The sequence below is a fragment of the Mchenga conophoros genome, linkage group LG16, assembly GCF_057382185.1.
Source record: "Mchenga conophoros isolate Kocher_MC1m ecotype Shallow Benthic linkage group LG16, M_conophoros_male_GT1.1, whole genome shotgun sequence".
Taxonomy (NCBI): domain Eukaryota; kingdom Metazoa; phylum Chordata; class Actinopteri; order Cichliformes; family Cichlidae; genus Mchenga; species Mchenga conophoros.
Window position 1 is genome coordinate 40867964 of NC_140541.1, and position 23452 is coordinate 40891415.

A 23452-nucleotide genomic window follows, 5' to 3' on the forward strand; every position below is an offset into this window, starting at 1 on the left:
GATTATTTTACTAACAGAAGTCTGGAAAACATTTGGCAAGAGGACACACAACTATGAGGGATGAAGGATGACATGACCAAGGACAAGGGGAGACTCAGATAATATGGAGTCTGGAGTCTCTGGCTTGAAGGCAAGAGTGGAAGACTGAGATGAGTTTGGTGAGGTGTCTCACCTTAAAGGCTATTTCACCTTGAGGCTAATGGGTGGAGGAAGGAGGCAGCTGAAGGTGATTGACGCTGACATTCCCTCTAGCTGTTATTCCTCAATGATTCCAGTGTACTGGGCTGTGAATGAAGCAGGCATTTGAGATATACTGCATTTACATTTTTACACCTGCTAGTACAGTTTGTTTCAGTCAGTTGTTTTTCTTGTATGCAGAGGGAATCCTAGTGGTGACCTGGGTGAAGGTAATTCAGAGTATAGACTGAGTGGGATGTAAAAAGGATGCACAAGAGTTGTCTGTTGTTCTACTGCAAGGGGTAAGTATTTTTTCCCATGCTTTATATTTCTTTTTTTAAGCATCCATTCTTAAGTTTTAATTTTGTAATTTTATATTTTTTTGTTTATTTTGACAAATTTCAGCAGTTTCATTAGGCTTGTTTGCTCCAGAGTTCAGAGGTGATTATGACCAGACCACCCCCTTAAAAAAAATCATGTAAGTGTTACAATAGTAAACAGAGACTTATTAACCCGATCGTGGCTCAAGAGTTAGGAGTTCGCCTTGTAATTGGAAGGTTGCCGGTTTGAGCCCCGGCTTAGACAGTCTCGGTCGTTGTGTCCTTGGGCAAGACACTTCACCTGTTGCCTACTGGTGGTGGTCAGAGGGCCCGGTGGCGCCAGTGTCCGGCAGCCTCGCCTCTGTCAGTGTGCCCCAGGGTGGCTGTGGTTACAATGTAGCTTGCCATCACCAGTGTGCGAATGTGTGTGTGAATGGGTGGGTGACTGGATATGTAAAGCGCTTTGGGGTCCTTAGGGACTAGTAAAGCGCTATATAAATACAGGCCATTTACCATTTAACCCAGGTAACAGGATGACCTAAGTGACCTGGCAGCTAAGGCATGGGAACATTTTTAAGTCAGTTCTGCCTTTGAATTATGACTAAGTAAGACTGAGTGGTGCTCTTTTTTGTACACTTTAAGACCTTTTAAAAGGTCTAAAAAAATTTAACTCACTTCGGTGTTGGCTAAGTTCTAAACTGCACCAGGTTTGATGCAGCAGAAATGATGCTTAATAATGCCACATCTGTTTTTGTCATAGTAGTGTAATGATTCTTTAGTCAATGTGCTATGATTATAAAACTTGCTGGGAACATGCTGTTTCTATAGCAAATAACACCTTGACTCAGATCAGCAGGCTCTAAAGCATGGAGTGATTAAAAATCTGATGGCTACATTGTGAACCAGGCTCTAGAAAGTGTAGAATCGAGTAACCTTTCAGTGAGGAAACTGTGGGAGTCCAGCTGAGAGGTGATAAACATATGGGAAACTGTCTCTGAGTACTTATTAGATGAAAATATCTATAATTTGTCTCCTTTTTACAGGTTGGTGAAAAGCTGCTCTTTAAAAACATAGCTTTTTCTCATTGAATGTCAGGCAAACTCCAAGATTTTTAATGACTGTATTTGTGGATATGTGGACAGGGGACCGAGGACCAGTTTTTTAGCTTAATGACAGAATGGAGGCGGAGTAATTTGGTTAAGTTTTGTTTTCATTTTGTTGAAATACAGTACTTAACATCTACATCTGACTAGCACCTAATCTCAGGTTTATGCCACAGCTGCACTAAATTAACAGTACTGGATATTACCAAAATCCATTTTTATATTTCTGTAAAGGTTAATACACCAGCATGTGCTAACCCTTTGATCAAATATTTAATGCTAAAAACTAATTATTGTGGTTATTCATGAAGTTTTACAGAAAACAGACAAAATAAAGCACATTTTACATTTAGAAACTGGCATTTCCAACAGAAAATCTTATATTTGCATTAAATCTATATTTGTCAGATTTCTAAATATTTCTGTTTTCTTGTTTTTATGACGAGTTGTCTAATGAATTTGTTAAGCACTGTAAGTCCAGACTTTAGGTGAATTGAGTAGATTAAGTTAAGCATCTTCTGCAACAGTGAACATTGTTTCTGAAAGAATCAAAGAGGAAAAATGTATAAAGGAAATAAGAGGGGCTAAAATTAAAGCGTGAGGGATGCCACCTTTAATGAAAGCAGGGGATGGAGAACAGTTTTGTATTCTGACAGAGATGCTTCTATCTCTGACAGGAAGGAAACCAGTGTGAAATTGGTCTCTGCCAACCAACAAAGCAGAGTCACAAAATATTGTCAACACTATCAAACTTTGTGCTAACATGGGGCATGACTAAAACGCCACCAGACCATGAATCAACACGGAGGAGATTGTTGTATACCTTCAATGATTGTAAACCAGACTGAAATGTTTCAAATATTTCTGTGGATGAACATATTTATTAAATGATCAAGACACAAGGTTTAATATTGAGATCAATCAATTAAGCATCAGTGAGGAAAGGGGCTACTTTTAAAGTTAAATAAGATGGCTAAGCCTCGTTTGATTCTGTGAAGACGACAGTGACTTCCAAGAGATGTTGTCATCCACTGGAAGTCAGGACTCACTTACAAAGACTTTGTGTCCATCACAAACTTCTTTTTAAGTAAATTCAAACAGAAGGAGATGCGATGAATTTATTCTGCTCCTTAAAGCACCTGTCTGTGTTCACTCTAGCTATTAAGCTGTTAAATGTTCCGCTATGTTCACAAGATTGTCCCCTGAAGACCGCCTGCCCATTGCATGGTGCTGAGCAGGCAGTGCACAACAGGAATTTAGACTTTTTAACTACAAGCAGGAATCTGCTACAGGCAGTTTGTCAGTTCATGCATTGAAGTTTGCTTTATTTAAATTTTACCAATTAAAAATCAAATACTTTTAGTTGCAGTTCATGAAGTTGCTTTCGTTGCCAGGTTTAGATTAAAGAAGCCGGTTTTGGGTGACTGAATCTGGACATGTTCAGCCGTGAGGAAACTCTTGGTATATGGTTTAGGCTGTTTGGCATATTCTTCACTGTGGGCTTTCTAATGAGCACAGCAGACCAGTGCAACTAACAACGAGTTACCACAGCTCTAGCTCATGCTCACTGTTATGTTACAACACACAGCATGTTCGGCCAATTAGAGTGTTTTCTGTGTAGAAATGAAATGCGTTCTGCTTTTTGTTTCTTGTTGCTGCTCTGAGACAAAACAGGGAGCGAGAGACAAATATTTTCAGTTTGCCCTATTATTGAACATTAAAGATACTTAAAGATAATGCAATTTTCATAGCCATAATGCAATAAACCGTTTGGTGGGGGTTTATTTTTCCGTACTGTGCATGGAAAAGTAGCTTGACTAATCCAGCAATGGACATTTGTATGTGCACCTCATTTCCTTCCAGCCTCTTCCTGACATCATGAAATACCATTCTACGTCTGCGCCCTTAGTTGACATTTAGACCAACTGAAGGTGGGAAAGTGTACATGTGAGTCTGCTTTTGTTGTTGGAGAGCTGATAGCATCTGATTGTAAAAAGGATGGCCTGACTCTAATAACTCCCTCTGGCCCACAGACTCACATACAAACAAGCAAACAAAAACACACACACTTTTTCTCAGCTCTTTCTCAACATCTAGCTTTCTGCGAAAAGCAGTGCCTTGTAACAACTACTACTATCAGTACTGAGGTAATAGGGCAATATTTTGGGCAGAACATTGCACTGTAAAAACTAAAAATGCACAGGGAAAGGCTGTAACCACTTGTGATGAAAAACAGTAATGATCCAGGGCTGGATTGCCATGGATAAATTAAATTTAAAAGAAATGTTCAGTTTCAGAAAGTTACTCCTCTGGGCTTTGAAGATTTTTTTCTGTAATTGCTAGGTTGTGTCATTCCCTTTCTCTGGGTAATAGGCACTGTGGAAATTAATACAGGTTCTTTTGGAATGAGACTGGAGCAGAAAGTCTGGGGATATAGCGAGCCCTGATTATCAGCACACAGAGTGTGCACTGGTGGAAATGACAAAATACACACTCTGTGTGCTGATAATCAGGGCTCGCTATATCCCCAGACATCTTATAGTATAGGATGATCATTGTTTTCATCACCTGCCCCTTCTGGTTGCCTAACCCTCCAACAATAAAAGAGTGTTATGTCAATATCCAAGGCAGCAAGTTTTCTTTTATCCTAGCGTTTCACCTGTGTGTATTTGTTGCTTTTCCACTGTAAGCTCCTCTACAAAAGCATTTGTCTGCTCTTCCATAAAGAGGCTGTCTTTTCTGTTTCTTTTGAGGAGGTTAATCTGGCAGTATGTTTTTGGCTCACAGTCATAGTCCTCTGAGGAAGGACAGACACTGTCCAACGTGGCCATAAATTCTGACAGATCCACACAACCCTGCATGGACAACAACCCGAGTGCTTGATGAATTAATCATGGATGAGAAAAGAATAAATCAAATACAAGGAAAATTGCTACAATTCACACAGAGTGAGAGATCAGTTAAGTGAATTACAGTAGAAATAACAAAGAATATTTAAGATCCTCACCACCGAACTAGTGTCAGACAGAGACCTTGGCGAACAACTTTAATTGGACCTAAATCTGGAAGAATATATGTTTTTCTCTTCTGTATGCCATCATTATCATCTTAATGACTAATTTATCCACAATGGATAATTTCACTTGTTCATGCTGTCACTTGGTGACATCTTTTGTGGGAGAATGTGGGACATTTTTTTTTATCACATCTTCAGGTACTCTTTCACACCCTTGGCTGATTTAACAGGATCTACAGACTCATTTTTCTGGCAAGACACCTCTTTCATGTGCAGCTGCTCACTCAAAACTCCAGTAGACACTTTCCCTTTAAAGATAATGAAAAATGGAACCTTCGAACTACAGATGCCCGTACACTAATGCTCTAGAGTATTTGGAGATGCCTTGACTTTTCATCATGTGCAACCGCATTTTTGACATTTGGCGTTCAAATTGAAATATTTCAACTTGGATGGATTTTTGTGAGTTTTTTTTTTAATCAGTACACTGGAAGCAACATCTTATTCTGACAGTACTTGCTTTGATTTTTATTTAAGCATTTCAACACCAGCAGAGTTGAGTACAGGCATTCTATACGTAAGTAGAAGTACAAATACTATTGTTAAAAAATACTCGAGGAAAAGTTGAAGTTCTAAATCAACTTCTTTACTCAAGTAAAAGTAAAAAAGTACAGGCTCTGAAATGTACTCAAGGTGAAAAAGTAAAAGTGAACCTTGTGCTAATAGCAGGTCTTCAATTCAGCAGGTAGGGGACCCCTAAAATCAGCTGTAATGGCTCAGTGTGACTCACAGTCACCACTGAGTGCTTCAGTAGATGTTCTTCGTGTACAGGCTGTGATCAGCTGACGTGCTACTCTCTGTGGATTTACACAACCGAATTCAGGCAGATGTCAGCAGATGTTTCACGAGTTGTCCTGGCTGATTTCCATCCTCCACACTGACAGTACTCTGTTTAGCTATCTTTTTTCTAGATGGCATAAAGCTGAGTTCAGTCAATGGAGCTAAGCATCATCGGTTAAAATGCACATGAATCTCTGCTATGAGGCTCTGTGACCAAACTCTGACCATGAAACCACAGCCACACACTGTTATTTACTTTATATCTGTCACAGTACAGCAAACTATGCTCATGTAACCTTTAAATAACACAGTAAGTCTACCTCAGTTTGTTTAGCAGCATGTTTCACTTGTTTCACATCACCTTAACCCCTGACTATAGTACACAGTTTTTCTGAAGTATTTGTACTTTGTTACTTCCCACCTCTGAAAACCAGTAAAGTGATTTATCTGTTTGATAGGTCTAAATTAAATTTTATTCAAAACTATTCAATCTGACTTGCAGAATTACTCTTCTTCTGTCTTAGCAATGAACATATGCTTGCAAGGAGATTATAATACTGGTTAAGCTAGCATGACTGCCTATTTCTGAAAAGTTGGGATACCATGTAAGTCGTTCACAGAGCTGACAGTGATTTGCTATAAGAATGGAGTCTTTTAGAAGTAATAAGGTTCTCAGTACTTTGCTTGGTCAAAGTTTAAGGATTAAGGGTTCGTCTTTCTCTAATGCTAGTGTTAGATGGCGGTACATGGTGGCTGAATCTGGCACCATGGAAAATTTTCACTGACGAGGCATGTGACTAGGATGCCTTCTGGGCATCTCATAGGAGCTCACTCACATATATATATCTATATGTTCCTCATGGATGAATTGATGGATGGATGAGTGGATGGGTTGCTTTCAGGTCTGTCACATTGAATTGGGACAGGTTCAAGAACATCATTGTTTAATGGCTCATTGTTACAAAGGTATTATTTGCTCTCAAAAGTACAGCTCTAGGCAGCAAAGTAAGAAACTAAAACTGTGAATACTTGCTGGAGTTCTTTTTCATGTCGCTGAGAAGAATAATGGGGACTTATTTTAAATTTTTCATTCTCAATTAACCGTAAAACAAGTATTACATTTCAGTCTGACATGTTTGCATCTGTTGGTAATTAAAGTTAGGGTTTTGTGGGGGGTTTTTTGACAACAGGACATGTTATACAATAGCATTCGTTTAAGGGATGAACAGCCCAAACGCATACACCTACATGTATACTGAAGCCTCAATCAGACTTACTTGTGCTCGAACAAAATGAGTTACAATATTCCTGCAATTTTCTGAACTGCAGTGGGTTTGTAATGAATAATACAGGAAGCCTTGACCACGAACTCAGCAGCTGTACAATGCACATCCTTGAATAAGTGTTACAGGACTCAGTAAAGCGTCTCAATCTTGTTTCTGCGGAACATAAATTGGGCGATAGATTTGAAAACCATGAGAAGCCGCAGTTATTCTGTCTGGTCATGTTGCCCTTAGTGGTCACATAAACATTTGCATTAAGAAATAATGCTAATAGTACCATATCTGTTAGTGTATTTACATGTCTGTCTCATGCAACATCTTAGTCTTTGTGTTGTCAGTTTCCTTATACAAATTTAAAAGTAACACAAAACTGCAAAATTGGATTGGTAAAATTTCTCCAGTTTCAATATTCTGCAAATCATACCTGAATCCTGCCTTTGTTACTTCTCTGTCTCGTAACAGTAACTGAGGCATTACCATTACTGACACTCACCTAACATTCATTCAATGTTGCTGAGACAAAAAAAAGTGGTTGATGGTAAAAAACACATTGGCAGCTCACCAGGTTTCAAAAAGGTTTTCACATTTTCACATTCCAAACTTGAGTCACTCTCTCCCTTGGCCTTAGGTTGTTGTGTTCTTCAAAAACCAATTATTTCACAAACCTAGCAGCAATCCCTCAATAATTATGCCTGTGATAAAAGCCTACTGCAGCTGCTACTCCTGATTTGGCCTGATCAGGGGAATTAGAGCCATGCTATTCAGTGTCCACATGGTAGAAACCAAAAGAGAACACTTGAATGGGTGGCAAAGCGTTTCTCCGGGGTATCGAGTAGGTTAAATCTTACACGGGGTCAGTGACGTGAAAAATGTGCCATATACAGTAGTCTTTGTATTTTTCATACAGATTTCTGCTACAGTTGAAAATGATTATTTACCCTGCATCAGACAAAAGGAAGGCAGTGTCAGATGAACAAAGCAAACAAATTACCTGCCAGAATCCTGTCTGCTCTTCACCAGGCATTATCTGTGCCTCCATTATTTCATAGCATATGAGCTAAATGAAACTGGACAGAGAAAATTATTTTGGTGCAGTTTTTCTTTCTTCTTGCATGACCCAATATTTGTTTACAGATCTGTGCAGGCAGAAGGTAGGCAAGGGTACAAGATAAGCAGAGGCCTATTTAGAGAATTAAAACCATGGTGGGACAATGGCATTTGATCCCATCTGTAAACTGAGCATTTAATGAGTGACACGACTGTGAAAAAGCAAACAAAATGTTGTTTTTCCTTCTTTATTCAGGTGAACCTTAAAGCATTAGCTCACCCTCATATGTTAGTTTGATAGAATAGCCTGGCAACCTCTCGGGGACAAGCAGTACATTTACAACAGGTAGGTGACAGATAGATTTAAAACTACACATTGTTATGTTATACTGAGGGGTTTTCTTTTAATATAGAATCTAACAATCAGTTCAATTCAATTCAATCAGATTGCCTCAAGGCACTTTATATTGTAAGGTAAAGACCCTACAATAATACAGAGAAAACAGAAATTCCCAGCAATTATATGACTCCCTGTGAGCAAGTGCATTGGCGACTGTGGGAAGGAAAAACTCCCTTTTAACAGGAGGAAACCTCCAGCAGAACCAGGCTCAGAGAGGGGCAGCCATCTGCAGCAACAAGTTAAGGATGAGCAGAGGAAGGATGCACAAAGACATTGTGTAGAAGAGAACCAGAGATTGATAATAACTAATAATACAGGGAGTGCAGAATTATTAGGCAAGTTGTATTTTTGAGGAATAATTTTATTATTGAACAACAACCATGTTCTCAATTAACCCAAAAAACTCATTAATATCAAAGCTGAATGTTTTTGGAAGTAGTTTTTAGTTAGTTTTTAGTTTTAGCTATTTTAGGGGGATATCTGTGTGTGCAGGTGACTATTACTGTGCATAATTATTAGGCAACTTAACAAAAAACAAATATATACCCATTTCAATTATTTATTTTCACCAGTGAAACCAATATAACATCTCCACATTCACAAATATACATTTCTGACATTCAAAAACAAAACAAAAACAAATCAGCGACCAATATAGCCACCTTTCTTTGCAAGGACACTCAAAAGCCTGCCATCCATGGATTCTGTCAGTGTTTTGATCTGTTCACCATCAACATTGCGTGCAGCAGCAACCACAGCCTCCCAGACACTGTTCAGAGAGGTGTACTGTTTTCCCTCCTTGTAAATCTCACATTTGATGATTGACCACAGGTTCTCAATGGGGTTCAGTTCTTGAAGGATGCAGACTTCTTCAAGCAGTGGTACAGGAAGAAGGTGTCTTCCAGAAACTGGCAGTAGGACTGGGAGTTGAGCTTGACTCCATCCTCAACCCGAAAAGGCCCCACAAGCTCATCTTTGATGATACCAGCCCAAACCAGTACTCCACCTCCACCTTGCTGGCGTCTGAGTCGGACTGGAGCTCTCTGCCCTTTACCAATCCAGCCACGGGCCCATCCATCTGGCCCATCAAGACTCACTCTCATTTCATCAGTCCATAAAACCTTAGAAAAATCAGTCTTGAGATATTTCTTGGCCCAGTCTTGACGTTTCAGCTTGTGTGTCTTGTTCAGTGGTGGTCGTCTTTCAGCCTTTCTTACCTTGGCCATATCTCTGAGTATTGCACACCTTGTGCTTTTGGGCACTCCAGTGATGTTGCAGCTCTGAAATATGGCCAAACTGGTGGCAAGTGGCATCTTGGCAGCTGCACGCTTGACTTTTCTCAGTTCATGGGCAGTTATTTTGCGCCTTGGTTTTTCCACACGCTTCTTGCGACCCTGTTGACTATTTTGAATGAAACGCTTGATTGTTCGATGATCACGCTTCAGAAGCTTTGCAATTTTGAGACTGCTGCATCCCTCTGCAAGATATCTCACTATTTTTGACTTTTCTGAGCCTGCCAAGTCCTTCTTTTGACCCATTTTGCCAAAGGAAAGGAAGTTGCCTAATAATTATGCACACCTGATATAGGGTGTTGATGTCATTAGACCACACCCCTTCTCAATACAGAGATGCACATCACCTAATATGCTTAATTGGTAGTAGGCTTTCGAGTCTATACAGCTTGGAGTAAGACAACATGCATGAAGAGGATGATGTGGACAAAATACTTATTTGCCTAATAATTCTGCACTCCCTGTATGTCTTTTTTAAATATCCCCAAATCTCTTTTACACCCGCAATCACTTTTTTTTTTTTTAAACCTTTTGGGCAATCATTCAGCATCTAAGGACATGACTGGCTTAGTCCAGCGTGGCTCTTATTATTTGTTGATCTCCACCAACTCTGAGAAAAATATCTGGCTATTAATTGGACCCTTATGGTCACCACAGCTGGCTGCTATCTTTGTCTGATTTTTGTCTATGAGCAGGCAGCATACAGCTGATTTTTAAAGCTTTTTTTTTCATGAATAAGACCTAAATGCTGCTGTTGAAACCAAGCCTAGGGAGCAATTCATCTAAACCCACCAATAAATCTGAAAAGCTCTGAAAAAGAGACATTAACAACACCGTGAACATCCAAAATATTTCAATTTCCACTAGAGCTCTGCTGTTGTAAGACTCTATGAATGAACAGAGATTAGGCTGGGAAAGTGAATTTCTGGAGGAAAATAAGAGAACACAGAGTTGCTGGCAAGTTTGGGGATTAATCTGCCCAAGCTGCCACAAACAGAACTGATGCTTGTTGGCACAACAAATCCCAATCAGGGAACTTACTGACCAGTTTTGGCTGCGAGACACAGACTGGAAAAACAATCCAGAAACTGCAAGTTCACCACACTTTTTTGTTCTTTTATATTATTCCACCTTGAAATAACACATTGTTTTAAAAGAAATCACTGCTGTACACTTAGTGCGATGTGCTATTTTAAATGCAAACAATCATGCCACAATGCTGTGACCCTCTTTCTTTAAGAGCATTAATTCAAGATAACATTGCATAGAGGTTGCATAGACAAGCAGTGAACTAAAAGCCAAACAGGCTCTAAATTATGTAGGCACTGTAAAAACAAAATTAAAAAAAAAATAATAAAAGAAACCTCACTTCTATTAATTCAATGACAAGATGGACAGTTTGGCTAAGACCTCAAGGACATCAAGCTTGAGAGGTAGAAGTCACTTGAGCCAATGACCAGATTTAGAAACAAAGAGTGCCAGGTTTTGACTTGGGCTTATACAATAATTATTTCTCCTGCAGAGCAGAAAAAAACCCCAACCATCTCTCTCAGGATCTATTGTCTCATATCAGTACTGTGTGTTCCTCTGCCCATTATAACGTATCAGCAAAGATGCCCTCATTTTCCCATTCAGTGAGTTAGCCTATGCGAGTGTGTTTAATAGCAGCGTGCATTGTCATTGCTGTTTATCAGATAGGACTGGTATTATCTGTATCTGCTTGTCTTTTTTAGCGCCGCCTCAGTTGTCGCTAAGATGTGAGAGTGACTGCTTTTCTGAGAGTGACACATCTTCCCTTGGCTATATTAGTTGAACCAGACACATATTTTTGCTTGTGTTCAAGTGGGCTTGTGCGCACGTGTTTACATGTGTATGATCTTTTTAGCGTGTGCCAGGATCCTCCATTATCCTGTTTGTGAGCTCGCCCTCAGATGGCACTTTCCATCACTTACGCTGTTCAGCTGGACCAAGGGAACACTGGGCGGAGGCCAAACCCACTTCAATCTGCGGTAATGTGTAGACTGGCACAGACCTTTACAGGGTTTGACTGATAAGTGCTTTCAGATGTCTGATACCCATGTCAATTTTTAGATTGCGACTGCCAGAATTTTTGCACTGACAGACAATAAACTTGGATTTTACTTTTTATACTCCAAAAATACAAGGATTCATGGCCAAGATGTGAAACAGCTTTTGGAGCATCACAGACACTTAGACATGCCAGTAAAAGACAGATTTTGTTTACTATTTGGGGATTCGGTATTTGTCCATATTACACAATGTGAAAAATTTCACATTGTGAAAAACTTTTGTTTGCAGTGGTTAAGTTGCATTCAAAGACCAGTGTGACCCAGAGGCTGCACACACAGTTCCATACATCCAGAGTGAGCTTTGGTACTATTGTGGGATAAAATGTTCAGAACAACCTTTCTCACAACTGGCAATGAGAAACTGGCTTAGCTTGGAGAATTTCCACTATTTATGTTTGGAGCCCAGTCTTATGTATTTAAAAAAATGTTTTCAGCTAAAGCAGCATGCCTCTAGGGATGACGGATGGCAGTGACAGTTGGTCGACTACTTTAGTCCAGACTGAAATATCTCGACCACGTTAGTGTTGGCAGTGCATGTTGTGTGAACATGATGTAAGAAATAATGACATTAAAATGTCTCAGAAAGCTGAAAGATGTAGCAGATGCTACCTTGTTACTGGTGACATACTGAAGGACTAAAGTTTTCCTCCTCAGCCAACCACTCCGACCTGCAGACCCTCTTTGATGGATCCCAGATGTCTGCCAGGTTTGCCCGAGTACGTAGTTTATTAATTCAGTGCCAGCTGATGTTATTTATTTACCAGCTCGTGTTCCATATATGGAGTAGCTGGAATATTTTCCACTAATTTCATTAAATAAGATGGCATTTAAGTCAAATTGATTGCTAAGACTAGCCTCTGACATATTCCTCTTCAGATTTAGAATATAATAGTTTGAGATGTCCTGTTTCATTGATCATAATGGTAGGTGTATGTTAGGTTGGTAGCATTAAGGCATACTTGTAAAAACTTATATAATCCACCAGCCATAAATCTAATCTTTTAAAGCATCAATTAATACCGTCAACAATAAAAGGAATGTACGTTTTCCTAAATGTACAATTTAGCACTTACAATTGTTATTTTGGTGGTGTTATGTTGTTAATGGGAGGGTTTTAGCATGCTTCAAAGCACAACAGCTGATAGCGTTGACAACCCTGCTGTTACAGTGTTTGAACAACTTCCACTTCTTGTTTAAACTGGGGTATTTATGGATTAGTTTACTGCCTGGTGACTTAAAAAAATGCTTAGTCCATGGATATGATTTAAAACGCTCACCAAACAATGGTTACAAGTCTGAGCAAAAGAATGCAAATAATGGTCATTTCACCAAACACATTAAAAACAATTAAAATACTCTCATCAGCCAAATACTGTACCAAATATCTAAACACAAACACGTGATATCACCAAAATCAAATGCTGTCAAACCAATTTTTTTCTGCTTCTTGAATCTTTTATTGTCACTTGAGATTGTGCCAGAGTGATGGTGATTCAGCTTGCTGGTCATTTTCAAAGCTTGTGGTGGTGGTGTTGATGTGTAAGGTGTTCCTGAGAATGAAGGCTGCTAGAGAAAAGAAATCTCCTGAACATTACACATTATATTCATAGCTAAAATCCTTGAGACACACACATATTTGTGATAATGACTAAAAGCTCTTTCAGCGGCGGCACTTTTGGCTAGAACCTGCCTCCACTTCTTCTTTACAAATTCTGTTGGATCTTGAGGCAAAAGTGTCAGTATATTTGGGAAGATTGTTGTCATTAAAAATTTAAAAAAGAATATGCTTGTATCAGATTCTCTCTATGTGTGTGTATGTTTATGTCAATATTCCCACAGCTTAAGTATCGCTAATAAAAAAGAAGGTTAATAAACTTGTATCTGAAAGCACTAACACAATGCAGGAACCAACCAAGGTGACTAAGCAGTGAAAACCTCCATTTTCCAACAAAGAGTGCAATTTAACAAACATAACTGAACTGCAGTTTTATATTTTTTATGCTTATAATTTAAGGTCTTTTTAAGCAGCTGTAGCAACAGAAAGCAGAAACTTATGAAACAGAAAAGGTTGCTAGCTTGTAACTTATGTTCACCACAAATGTTTGTATAAAACATGTACCAGGGAAATGCTTGTAGATACATCTCTTAAATTTCAATCCCTTTAATTCAGTTTTACAATTACTTCAAAGCAGCATCTGCCATTTGAGAAAAAATAATCTTAAACGTCTTCAGCATTACTGTGCTAAATAGGACAACATGTTTAAGGGTCAACTGATACAGGAACATTTCCATCTGTTTCTACATCAACTTGTCGTGACACTTGTCTACTTCCTGTTGAGGCAAGGCACCAGCGATACTGCCACAGAGACCCCTGGTAACCAGTGGTCACTAGAGAAAATTTTGTATTCCCCATTGGCAAACACTTGGCTGTAGCTGGGCTTATTTTGTGTAAACATACCCAGCTGTCAAAAACAGCTTGTTTGGCTCCAAGGTAGAAATGCCCTGTGAAGGCACAGTAGACGTTTATTGACATGGGTACTCTGACTGATCTGTGGCTACGCAGCCTCATGCACAGCAGGGTACAATATACTTTGTGTTGTGAGTTTACTCCCACAACTAGTTTACATTTCCTTTGAATTGTGCTACAATGCTGTTCTGTCAGAGCATGCAGGATGCCAGATGTAAGACTGAAACAACTTTGTTAGGCTATTTGTTGCATCCTCTCCACAGTGATTAGAGGGCTTGGTGATTCGGAAGGAAGATGGAAAATATGAGAACATTTGTTGTGAATGGAAAATTAAAAGGTGGTTTAGAATAACACCGTGCTTGTTATTGTTTAAGAATCTTGAAACATGAGTGTCAAAATCATTCCCATAATATTCTCAGGCAATAATATAATACGACTGTTCCAGGTTGCTCTCACTTATCGCTGCCCCTGCCAGCCCTAATTGTGCCTGTTTACTGTAAACTCGAGGGCAGGAAATCATTAGGTAATGCTTGTGTCGTGATGACATTAAAGAAGCCGTGCCATCCATCTGTCTCTCTTAAATGACTAATAGCCGATGGTGGAGAATAGAGTATTGGCATGTTATACAAGTGTGACCCGGGGTTGTTTCGCACTGTCTACCTTCACTACAGTTCCCACGCTATGCACAGAACATTTGGTTCAAATTATTTGTGTTGCTTTTGATATTCAATTGTGTGGGTGGTGAAATAGCTGATTTGTTTTGGAAATAATGGACTGCAGTTCAGTAAAGCAGGAAAAATTATATTTGAACGCTCTTTTACCAAGTGCTCCTTCATCCTTAAACCTCCAATTTATTGCTCTTGTAGTGGAAGAGCACTGCATCTCGTCGAAAGCAGGCAGTGGGAGTATTCAAGTGTGCACAAAGAAAAAGAAAAAAATAACTTTAAGTTCAGAGAACAGATGTTCCTCTGTCTGTTTTTTTTTTCTCTCTTTTTTAAATTAAAAGATATGTTAGATAGAATACGCGACACACTCTGATGATTCCAATGAGCTGCAATCACCAGTGGATCTATGTTGTGACACAGCAAAGGTTTATATCTCTGCAGGGGTGCCATCAAATCTGGAGTATCTTCTACTGATCTTTGCCTGAAGTATCTCTGAAACCCAAGGAGCGAGTGTGATATCAACACTAAACTGAAAGAGACAGCAAACAACAATAATGTAAGCTTTTGCAAAGCCACTAAAAATTTGACTCGGTTACACTCAAAACACAAAAAGTAACCTCACGACTGGTGATTTTAAAGAATCATCTTTAGTTGGATTCCATGAATAAAGTATTTATTTTTTGAATTATTTTATTTTATTTTATTTTATTTATTTATTTATTTTTTCTAAATGACATCAGAAACAGCAGTATGCGACATTACGTGATGGCAGAGCTTCAGTTCATCCTTTGTCATTTTTTTTTTTTTTTTTTTTAAATAAATAGGACAGGGGGAATGAATGAGAGAGAGAGGGGGAGAGAAAGAAAGAAACCAAAGGGGAGAAGAGACGGTGAGAAGGGGGGGGGGAAGAGAGAGAAAAAAAAAAACTCCTGGGTCACCTGTATGGAGAAAAAAAAAACAACAAACAAACAAAAACAAACAGAGGAGACAGCAAACAACAAAGAGCAACATAATAATAGAGAAAACAAAGCACCATCACAATAAACTAGCTAGTCATAGATATCAGTATTTACTAAGTAAAAAACGATATTGTGCAGCACGCAAGATAGACAGCGCACAGTGTGCTTTGAGGCAGCAGCCAAGAAAGCTTTAGTCCGCGTCTGTGAATACCCATGTGTGCATACCTGTGTGGATCAGCATGCTTGCATTCCAAAGGTTTCTCCATGTAATGATCTGCTAGGGAGTGTGGGGGGGCCACAGCCCCGTCCTCCAGGGTGTGAAGCGGGTATGGAGGAGATCAAAACTCCAGACATCCAGAGGCCCCCAGAACACAAGAGACCATGGAAGACCAACAGAGGGGCAGCCGCGCCACTGTTCCAGTAAGAGCCGAGGAGAGTCCCAGATGAGGGCTCGCCCAGCAGCCGCGGAGCAGAAGTCAGGGGGAGTTGCAGTGACGCGCCCGTGAGCTCCGCCGGCCCCCAGCTGCGCCTGAGTGACCGAGCCCTAGGCCGAGAGGCCGGGGGCACCCCACCTCCAAAGGGGCCCGAGCGAGCCCCAGGCCCCAGGCCCCGACAAGCGGCCGCCAAGGAGTGAGCCGGTGTGTACCCGGACGCCCACCCCCAGACACAAAGAACCACCAACACACCGACACCTGAGGGAGTCCGCCACCGGCAGGGGAAGTGGTGGTGGGTGGAGATAGGCCTCCAAACCTTGGAGGGCCTGAGGTGTCCCCAGAGAGGTGGCGTCTGATACCCAACCTGACATATAGACACAGACATACAGGCACCCACAGACACAAACATCCATTCCCACCCTCATGCTCTCATATGCACTCACTCCACACTCAACCAACGTGGAGACAGACATAAAGAGACGCTGTACACACAATCACACTCCCCAAGCGTACTCTACAAACCGGGTCTAGGTACCCTTGCCCCTGGAGGGGGGAATTGCACCCAGACCCAGGTGGTGTTACCCTTTTCCCTGCGGTGGGGAGAGGCAGACCACCCCGACTCCGCAGCAGCAGGGAGGCCCCACACCCCAGACCGCAGTCGGACGGCCAACTCCTCCTACTAGCCCTCCCGCTCCAGCAGGCCGCAGAGAATGGGGGTGGGAGAAGACTCCAAACCTCCCTCCACCCGCTCATTGTAGTGTTGATGCATATGTGTTCTAAGGTGCAATTAAAACCCAGGAGGGCATGGAGCTACCTGCCAAGGAGCAGCAGGTAAGCGCATAGTCCCTCCTGCTAACCCTCAATGACTAAGTGTATTTAAAATTGAGAGGTGGGCAACGACGTCAGGGGTGAGGTATACACCCTGATGGTGATTTGGACTCCGTGATTGTGCCCACCCCCAAGATCCTATATGTATGTGTAATGAGAGTGTGAATAATGTGAATGTCTAAGTTGTGGGATAAAATTGAGGCAGAGGCAGCCAGAAGGGGACGGGGGGGTAGCCTCCTCTGCACCCTGGTGACATACCCCCACTCCAAGGCCCTGCATGTGTGGGTGGTTGTGGAGGAGCGGGAAGAGGGAGGCAGCTGGAGATGGGGAGGGAAGGAAGGGAGGGGCAGGTAACCCCTCCCTGGGGCCAGCTCCCCCGCTGACCCCAGTAGGCACTCCCACCCTCCGCGACCCGCCAGGGAAGGGGGGCCCAGGCCCATCAGACCGGGCCCAGTGCAGTAATTTTGGAATTATTTTAAAAAGTTATGTCAAGAGGTTTCAGGCGACTGTGTTACATAACTCTTAATAAACTGGTTATGTTTTATTCAAATATGTTGAACTGACTCAATAAAAAAGCCATTGAGATACTGCCAAAACACTGTATTATATTGAAATAATGAAAATTACTAAAATAAATGTTTTTTGGGAGTTACTTAACACAGCTGTATGAAACCGCTTGGCATAACTTTTTTAAGTAAACCAAAAAAAGAGAAAACAACAAAAAAAAAATTTGGGGGGAGTGTATATCTGTTAGAACAGTGCAAATTTCAAACCTTTGTCCCTACTCTGCAAACATTATGTTCTTACTGTAAGCCTTTTTTCCTTAATTTGAAGACATGGAAGTCAGTTGGAGTGATTATAATTCAGAAAATTGGAACAGGTGTTAAGCAAAGCCAGAGATGAGTCGTGCATTTGAAGAACAGGTTGCGTCTTTTTCTAAAAAAGAGAGAATAAACACACCATCCAACACATGTGCTCTAATTTGGCTCCTCCCCCCCCCCCCCCCCCCCCCTTTCAAACAAGGCTGAATTTTAAATGCAAACTTTTTTCCCCATTTTAGTAATTTTACTACAAATGTGAGCAGATAAGATTGCAGGAGTACAAGAATACAGTAAATGTGGCCATTTGGATTTAAAAAAAAATCTTACGCACAACTTATTTTTTGTGATACCCAATTACCAAAAATGTGCTACATGTGCCATTTGAGACAGTTTTCAGTTTTTCCTACCTTCTTGCTTTAAATATGTGTAACAATATACAAATACATTGTATGGCCACAAAAACAACACTGAATAAAACACAAGTTTTCCAGTGAGAAGGCCATACTGATGTAACCTCCGCTTATTCTGAGCTTTCTAGATATCCCATCATGACTAAATAAATGGCAGACAACATACCAGTTCTATAGTCCTTCAGAATACCTGCCGAATTTGTGTGTCAAATCTGTTGACCTTGTTACATAACATTCATGACGACATAAAAGAATGAGTAAAATAGGTTGTACAGTAGTAGGCGTAGACAAGCAAGCACACTGGGATGTTGTGGTGTTTTTAAAGTGTGGCAAGCTTGTAATAATTGCCAGTGTTATTTTTTTTTAAATGGATATCTGCTTTTTATAAAAGAAAGATAAAAGATTAGACAATGCAGCAGATACTATATTAAATTCAGTGAAGACTTAAAATATTAATTGTTCAGAAACGTTATTCTGTTTAACTTGCTGTGTATGATCGTTAACAAGCAAGACAACATTAAAAGTGGCAGGTTTTGCAGTCGAAGACAGCAATAAGCAGACACACATGACTAAAGCATGATGAAGGTTCATTAAATTTTCAGTTTAATCTTCACACTGATAAGATGGCAAAAAAGTCACTGCTAATTAAAAACAACAACTGTGATTGTAATTTCTCTACTGAGAGCTCCTTATAAAGTCTCTCTATAATGCGGAATAAAAATAGGAGCCTGAGCTGGTTTAAATATGAAGCTTTAGTTATTTAAAGCAGATAAAAAAAGATGATGGAAGATTAGGTTTCGATAGATAGACAACAGCAATAGACGTAAAATATAGACTTCCCGAGCCTCCGCTTGCAGGTACCTGAAACTGGACTCCTACATTTTTCCCTAGAAATTGATTTAATTAGAAAGCAGTTTGTTGGTGTTTACCCTTAAGAGCAGCCTGCTCAAATGTAAATCGTTCATGCACTCTGCTTGCATATGAAAGCACAGAATTATCAGCTTATATCATTAAACCCTAATGAAATGGACACATATGTGCATGTAGATGTAATGGTAAAGAAAATGTTGCCCATATCTTTTTTTATTTTTATTTTTTTACAAACCTGTGTACGCACAAATCTGTGGTTTACTATCCGGGATTACTCAATATTTTCTTGTGTGAAATTTTTCACATTGTGTAATATGGACAAATACCGAATCCCCAAATAGTAAAACATATATTTTAAATGAATGTATATAAAGCATATTAAAACAATGACTGAAAGGGATTTGACTGAAAACAACATTTAATACCATTAGTTCCCTTACTGCTTGTATCAGCTTTCAAATGTGTTAAATAACCATAAAATTTATTCAGTTTCCATCCTTGGATTTCATCACTTTCACTCTCATTTCTTTGTAAGACCTAGGTTATGGAGGTTTGTCAAATTATTGCACTGAGTCTCTGATCTTGGTTTGACAGATCAGGCGGTTCTTGTCCTCCACCTGCTTCCTTCCTCGGCGACAGTTCTTGCCTTAGGGGACACAACATTCAACACCTTAATTATTGCAGCCCGAGCCTTTGATTGCAAAGAGTGAGCATGTTGCTCTTGATTTAGAATCATTCTAATTCACTACACTGAATAACTGAAATTGATTTGGCTCATAAACACGTTTCGCCGATTGATAATTTTGTGTACGCACTTGTTTTAAGAATATTTGAGTGCACAAATTAGGGAATTGACCCTGCATTTTGAACATCTAAGCTGAACACTTTGAAATGGATCGCTAAGTTAAGGTTTTGTTTTTGTTTTTAGTTCACTACCTGGGATGAGATCCTCATTTTAGGTTTGACACCATTTCTAGTAGATAATGGCAGATGTCTTGAGCATGAATTGAGGCTGCGGTTTGTAGAATGTCTCAAAGGGGAATGGCAGCAGCTCCCAGGCCAATAAATTCCAATAAATTATATCCACTTAAGGTTGCATTCTCATAGATCCATTAATTGTTTTAGCATTAAAACAGCATAATATACACTCAATTGTATTTTAGTGGTACACCTTACCAGTATGAGTGTTGGACCCTCTTTTGGCCTCTGAATTGCCTTAATTCACTGCAGATTCATTGCAGGTTGCACTACCTAAACATAACAACATAGATGGCTTCCCCCAAAGGTTCAACACTTTGATCAAATTGGTTTACTTTCCGGAGGGTTTATTAAAAGAAGGGACATTTCCACTTTAATAGGCTTGTGGTTTCCCAGAATTACTTAATTGTATTTCTCCTTTCCCACAGAAGGCCACTTGTTATGCATAGACTAAATGGCCTGTATTTGTATAGCGCTTTACTTAGTCCCTATGGACCCCAAAGCGCTTTACACTACATTCAGTCATCCACCCATTCACACACCATTGATGGCAAGCTACATTGTAGCCACAGCTGCCCTGGGGCGCACTGACAGAGGCGAGGCTGCCAGACACTGGTGCCACTAGTCCCTCTGACCACCACCAGCAGGCAATGGGTGAAGTATCTTGCCCAAGCACACAACGACTGAGACTGCTGGAGTCGGGGCTCGAACAGGCAACCTTCCGATTACAAGACGAAGTGCAAACTCTTGAGCCACGATCGCTCCACTGGAGAAACCCAAGAGCCAGCATATCAAATAAAATGTCAGTTTCACAAATGAGCTTTTTTAAATAGATAAAGGAGGTTTGTTACATGTGGCCAGTGTTTGTTTTGAGGAGCATAGAATCACCTGATGTAGATATTGTAGAGATTAAGGCTGTCCACAGATTTATCTCTAAGGAAATGGAACATTTATCCAAAAGTCAACACTTACAAGAACCAAATTTTTCACTCTGTCTATATGTGATTCAGTAAAGGTTTTGTATCATTTGGCAACCAATACTTTATTCTCAGTGACTAACAGGAGCTTCAGCTTCTCACAGGTGTTGTTGTAGGCAGCAGCAATGATAATTCTTTATCACTGTGGCCAAGCCGAGTAGACTGCAGTGCAGAAAATTTAAGACCAATTTATTTTCATTTTCCAGTCTTATGTTTTCTTATTAAATCAAATGAAGCAAATGCAAGTCCATAGTGCATGATCAGCCTACGCAACACATCACAAAGTGGCCATATTTTATTTCCACACCCTGCCATAACAGCTATAAAGCCAATCTACATCCACCAGTCAATCATAAGAGACTAAACATCAACCAATGGTTTCTTACAGGAAACATAGTGACTACACATTTACATAACACCCGGCTAAATAAACAGCAGAGAGCTGCAGTGCTCAGAGGGAGGTGAGTTGAGAGATTGATAACACACACCTCCAGCTCTAGATCACAAGCCAGCTCATTTTATATTCAGTGTTTTCCAATTCCCTAGTAATGACCAACATCTCAACCACCAACACAACCAAAATGACATCTACTTTTTCCATTATTTTTTTCTAGTGGCTTCATACTTGTTTGCATTCTTTAATGAAGGCTTTCATCGCCTCCTCATGAAACCTGCACAGATTTCACACTTTCTCTGTAAAATAAGTGTGTTTCTGCAATACAGCGAGTTTTCTTGCTAATGTGACCAATGATGCATATTCTAGGCACTGTGTACTGCTGCTACAAATTCCCCATGTTAATTTTAACAATTTATGTTCAGCACAAATGTTGGTGCAAAACTCAAGTTACAGAAGTTATAACCATTCTGTACTCCACCTGATGCATGCATGTTCACAACTTGCGTGTGGCTCCAACACATTTAAGCAGTCAAACATCCTTGTTTTGTATCCACTACCCCGTTTCCATCGTATAAGATACCCAATTACGCTGCATTACACTAAGGTCATAGCGAACCAGTAGCAGGCTAGGCGACGTTCTTGCGCATCTGGCAAAGTTATATACAAAATGCCACAATAATACTCGTTTTCTTCATTACTGGAGGGCTGTTATTACTCTTATCTTGTCTTCACACCTCCTCCTTACTGACGCATCTCTCAGAGCTCTGTCTATGCTGGCCAAGAGGCGCGCTCTCGCTTGCGCGTCCCCTTCCGTCGGCACACGGACGGGTGTCGGCGTGAGCGTCGTTGAGCTGTGAATGGACATTAATGGGGAATGTAATACACTTCTCTCAGTGACTGGTTTCGTCTGTTATTTAATCGCTGCAGCGGAAGAGTGGGTAAGTTTATTTTCTGCAGGTTGTGCATTTATTGAGAGACAGACTGTGTTCAGCTTTTGAATTCATGGACCGAAATTAGGAAGGACTTTCTAGACAGAGACAGATCTCTATGTGCCAAGTGCATATTAAGCTTAATTAATGTGGCATCAATATAGTCTTGGTACCCTAATTGTTTTTTGAAATGTCACTCAGATATTGCAACGTTGTCTTTGTACATGTATAAATCAAAGCAGAGCTCCCACTTTGCCTCCACATATGTGCAAAGCACAACTATTTCCACGCTTATAATTCGATAAAGTCTGAACTGGATGTTCAAAAAGACTCAGGAACGATGCACCATCTTTACACTTGTACCTTTCTATTTTTTGATAAAGTTACAGTCCTTCGTTTTCTTTTCTTTTATTCAGTTTACCCTCCTCTCAGATCTAACACAGTGACTTCATAATGAGCGTGCGGTTTTAATTATATAAGAGACAGCAACAAATTAATGTACCTGCTCCTGGTACAGGCTGTTTTTGCATTGACTGAGTATTGTTTGGATCTTCATGGCTTATCAAGAGTGAAAAAGGATGAGGGAAAAAAAACCATCTTGTCTTGAAATGTTCTTCTGAAAGCAAAGGCTTTCGAGTTGCTACATGTGTGTTTGTGAATATATAATACAGCCATATTCTCTGGCTGCTCATAATGTGCTTCACATCAGAAGGACATTTTATAGCAGGCAATCAGGTTTCCAAATACCTGGTGGAATTCAGCTACAAGGCTTTTTTGCTGCAATGAAATAGTTCTTTGACCAGCAGCATCAGCAGGTTCACTGGTGTTCCTGGACCAACCCATGGAAGATCAAACCTACAGCATTACATCAAGTGTGCTCAAGGAGGAGGATGATGTGTGGTAGAGACAGGCAGAGCCTTGTATGTGAAGGGAGTGTGGATGTGTTTGTGTGCGTATTACAGCATATGTGTAGGATTATGTGCTGGTATGATAAAGAGAGAGTGAGAAACAGTGATGGCATCAAAGGAGAGGCTTTGCTTTTTCATATAGTTGTGAGAACCAAGCATGGTCACATATCTGACTGCATGCATGTTCATGCACATCTGCAGATGTGAATGTCAATATCCTAATGGGCCAATTTGGAAAAAT

At 40.2% G+C, this 23452-nt stretch overlaps 1 protein-coding gene across 1 annotated transcript in view; it reads left to right on the plus strand.

Moving 5' to 3' along the window:
• The first annotated feature begins 23280 nt into the window (after positions 1-23280).
• LOC146557377 (serine/threonine-protein kinase pim-2-like) overlaps positions 23281-23452 on the plus strand; it is a 1493-nt gene continuing 1321 nt past the window's right edge. The window contains exon 1 of the mRNA XM_085250567.1: positions 23281-23304. Coding sequence (XP_085106693.1) covers positions 23281-23304 — 24 coding nt within the window. The remainder of the gene's footprint in view (positions 23305-23452) is intronic.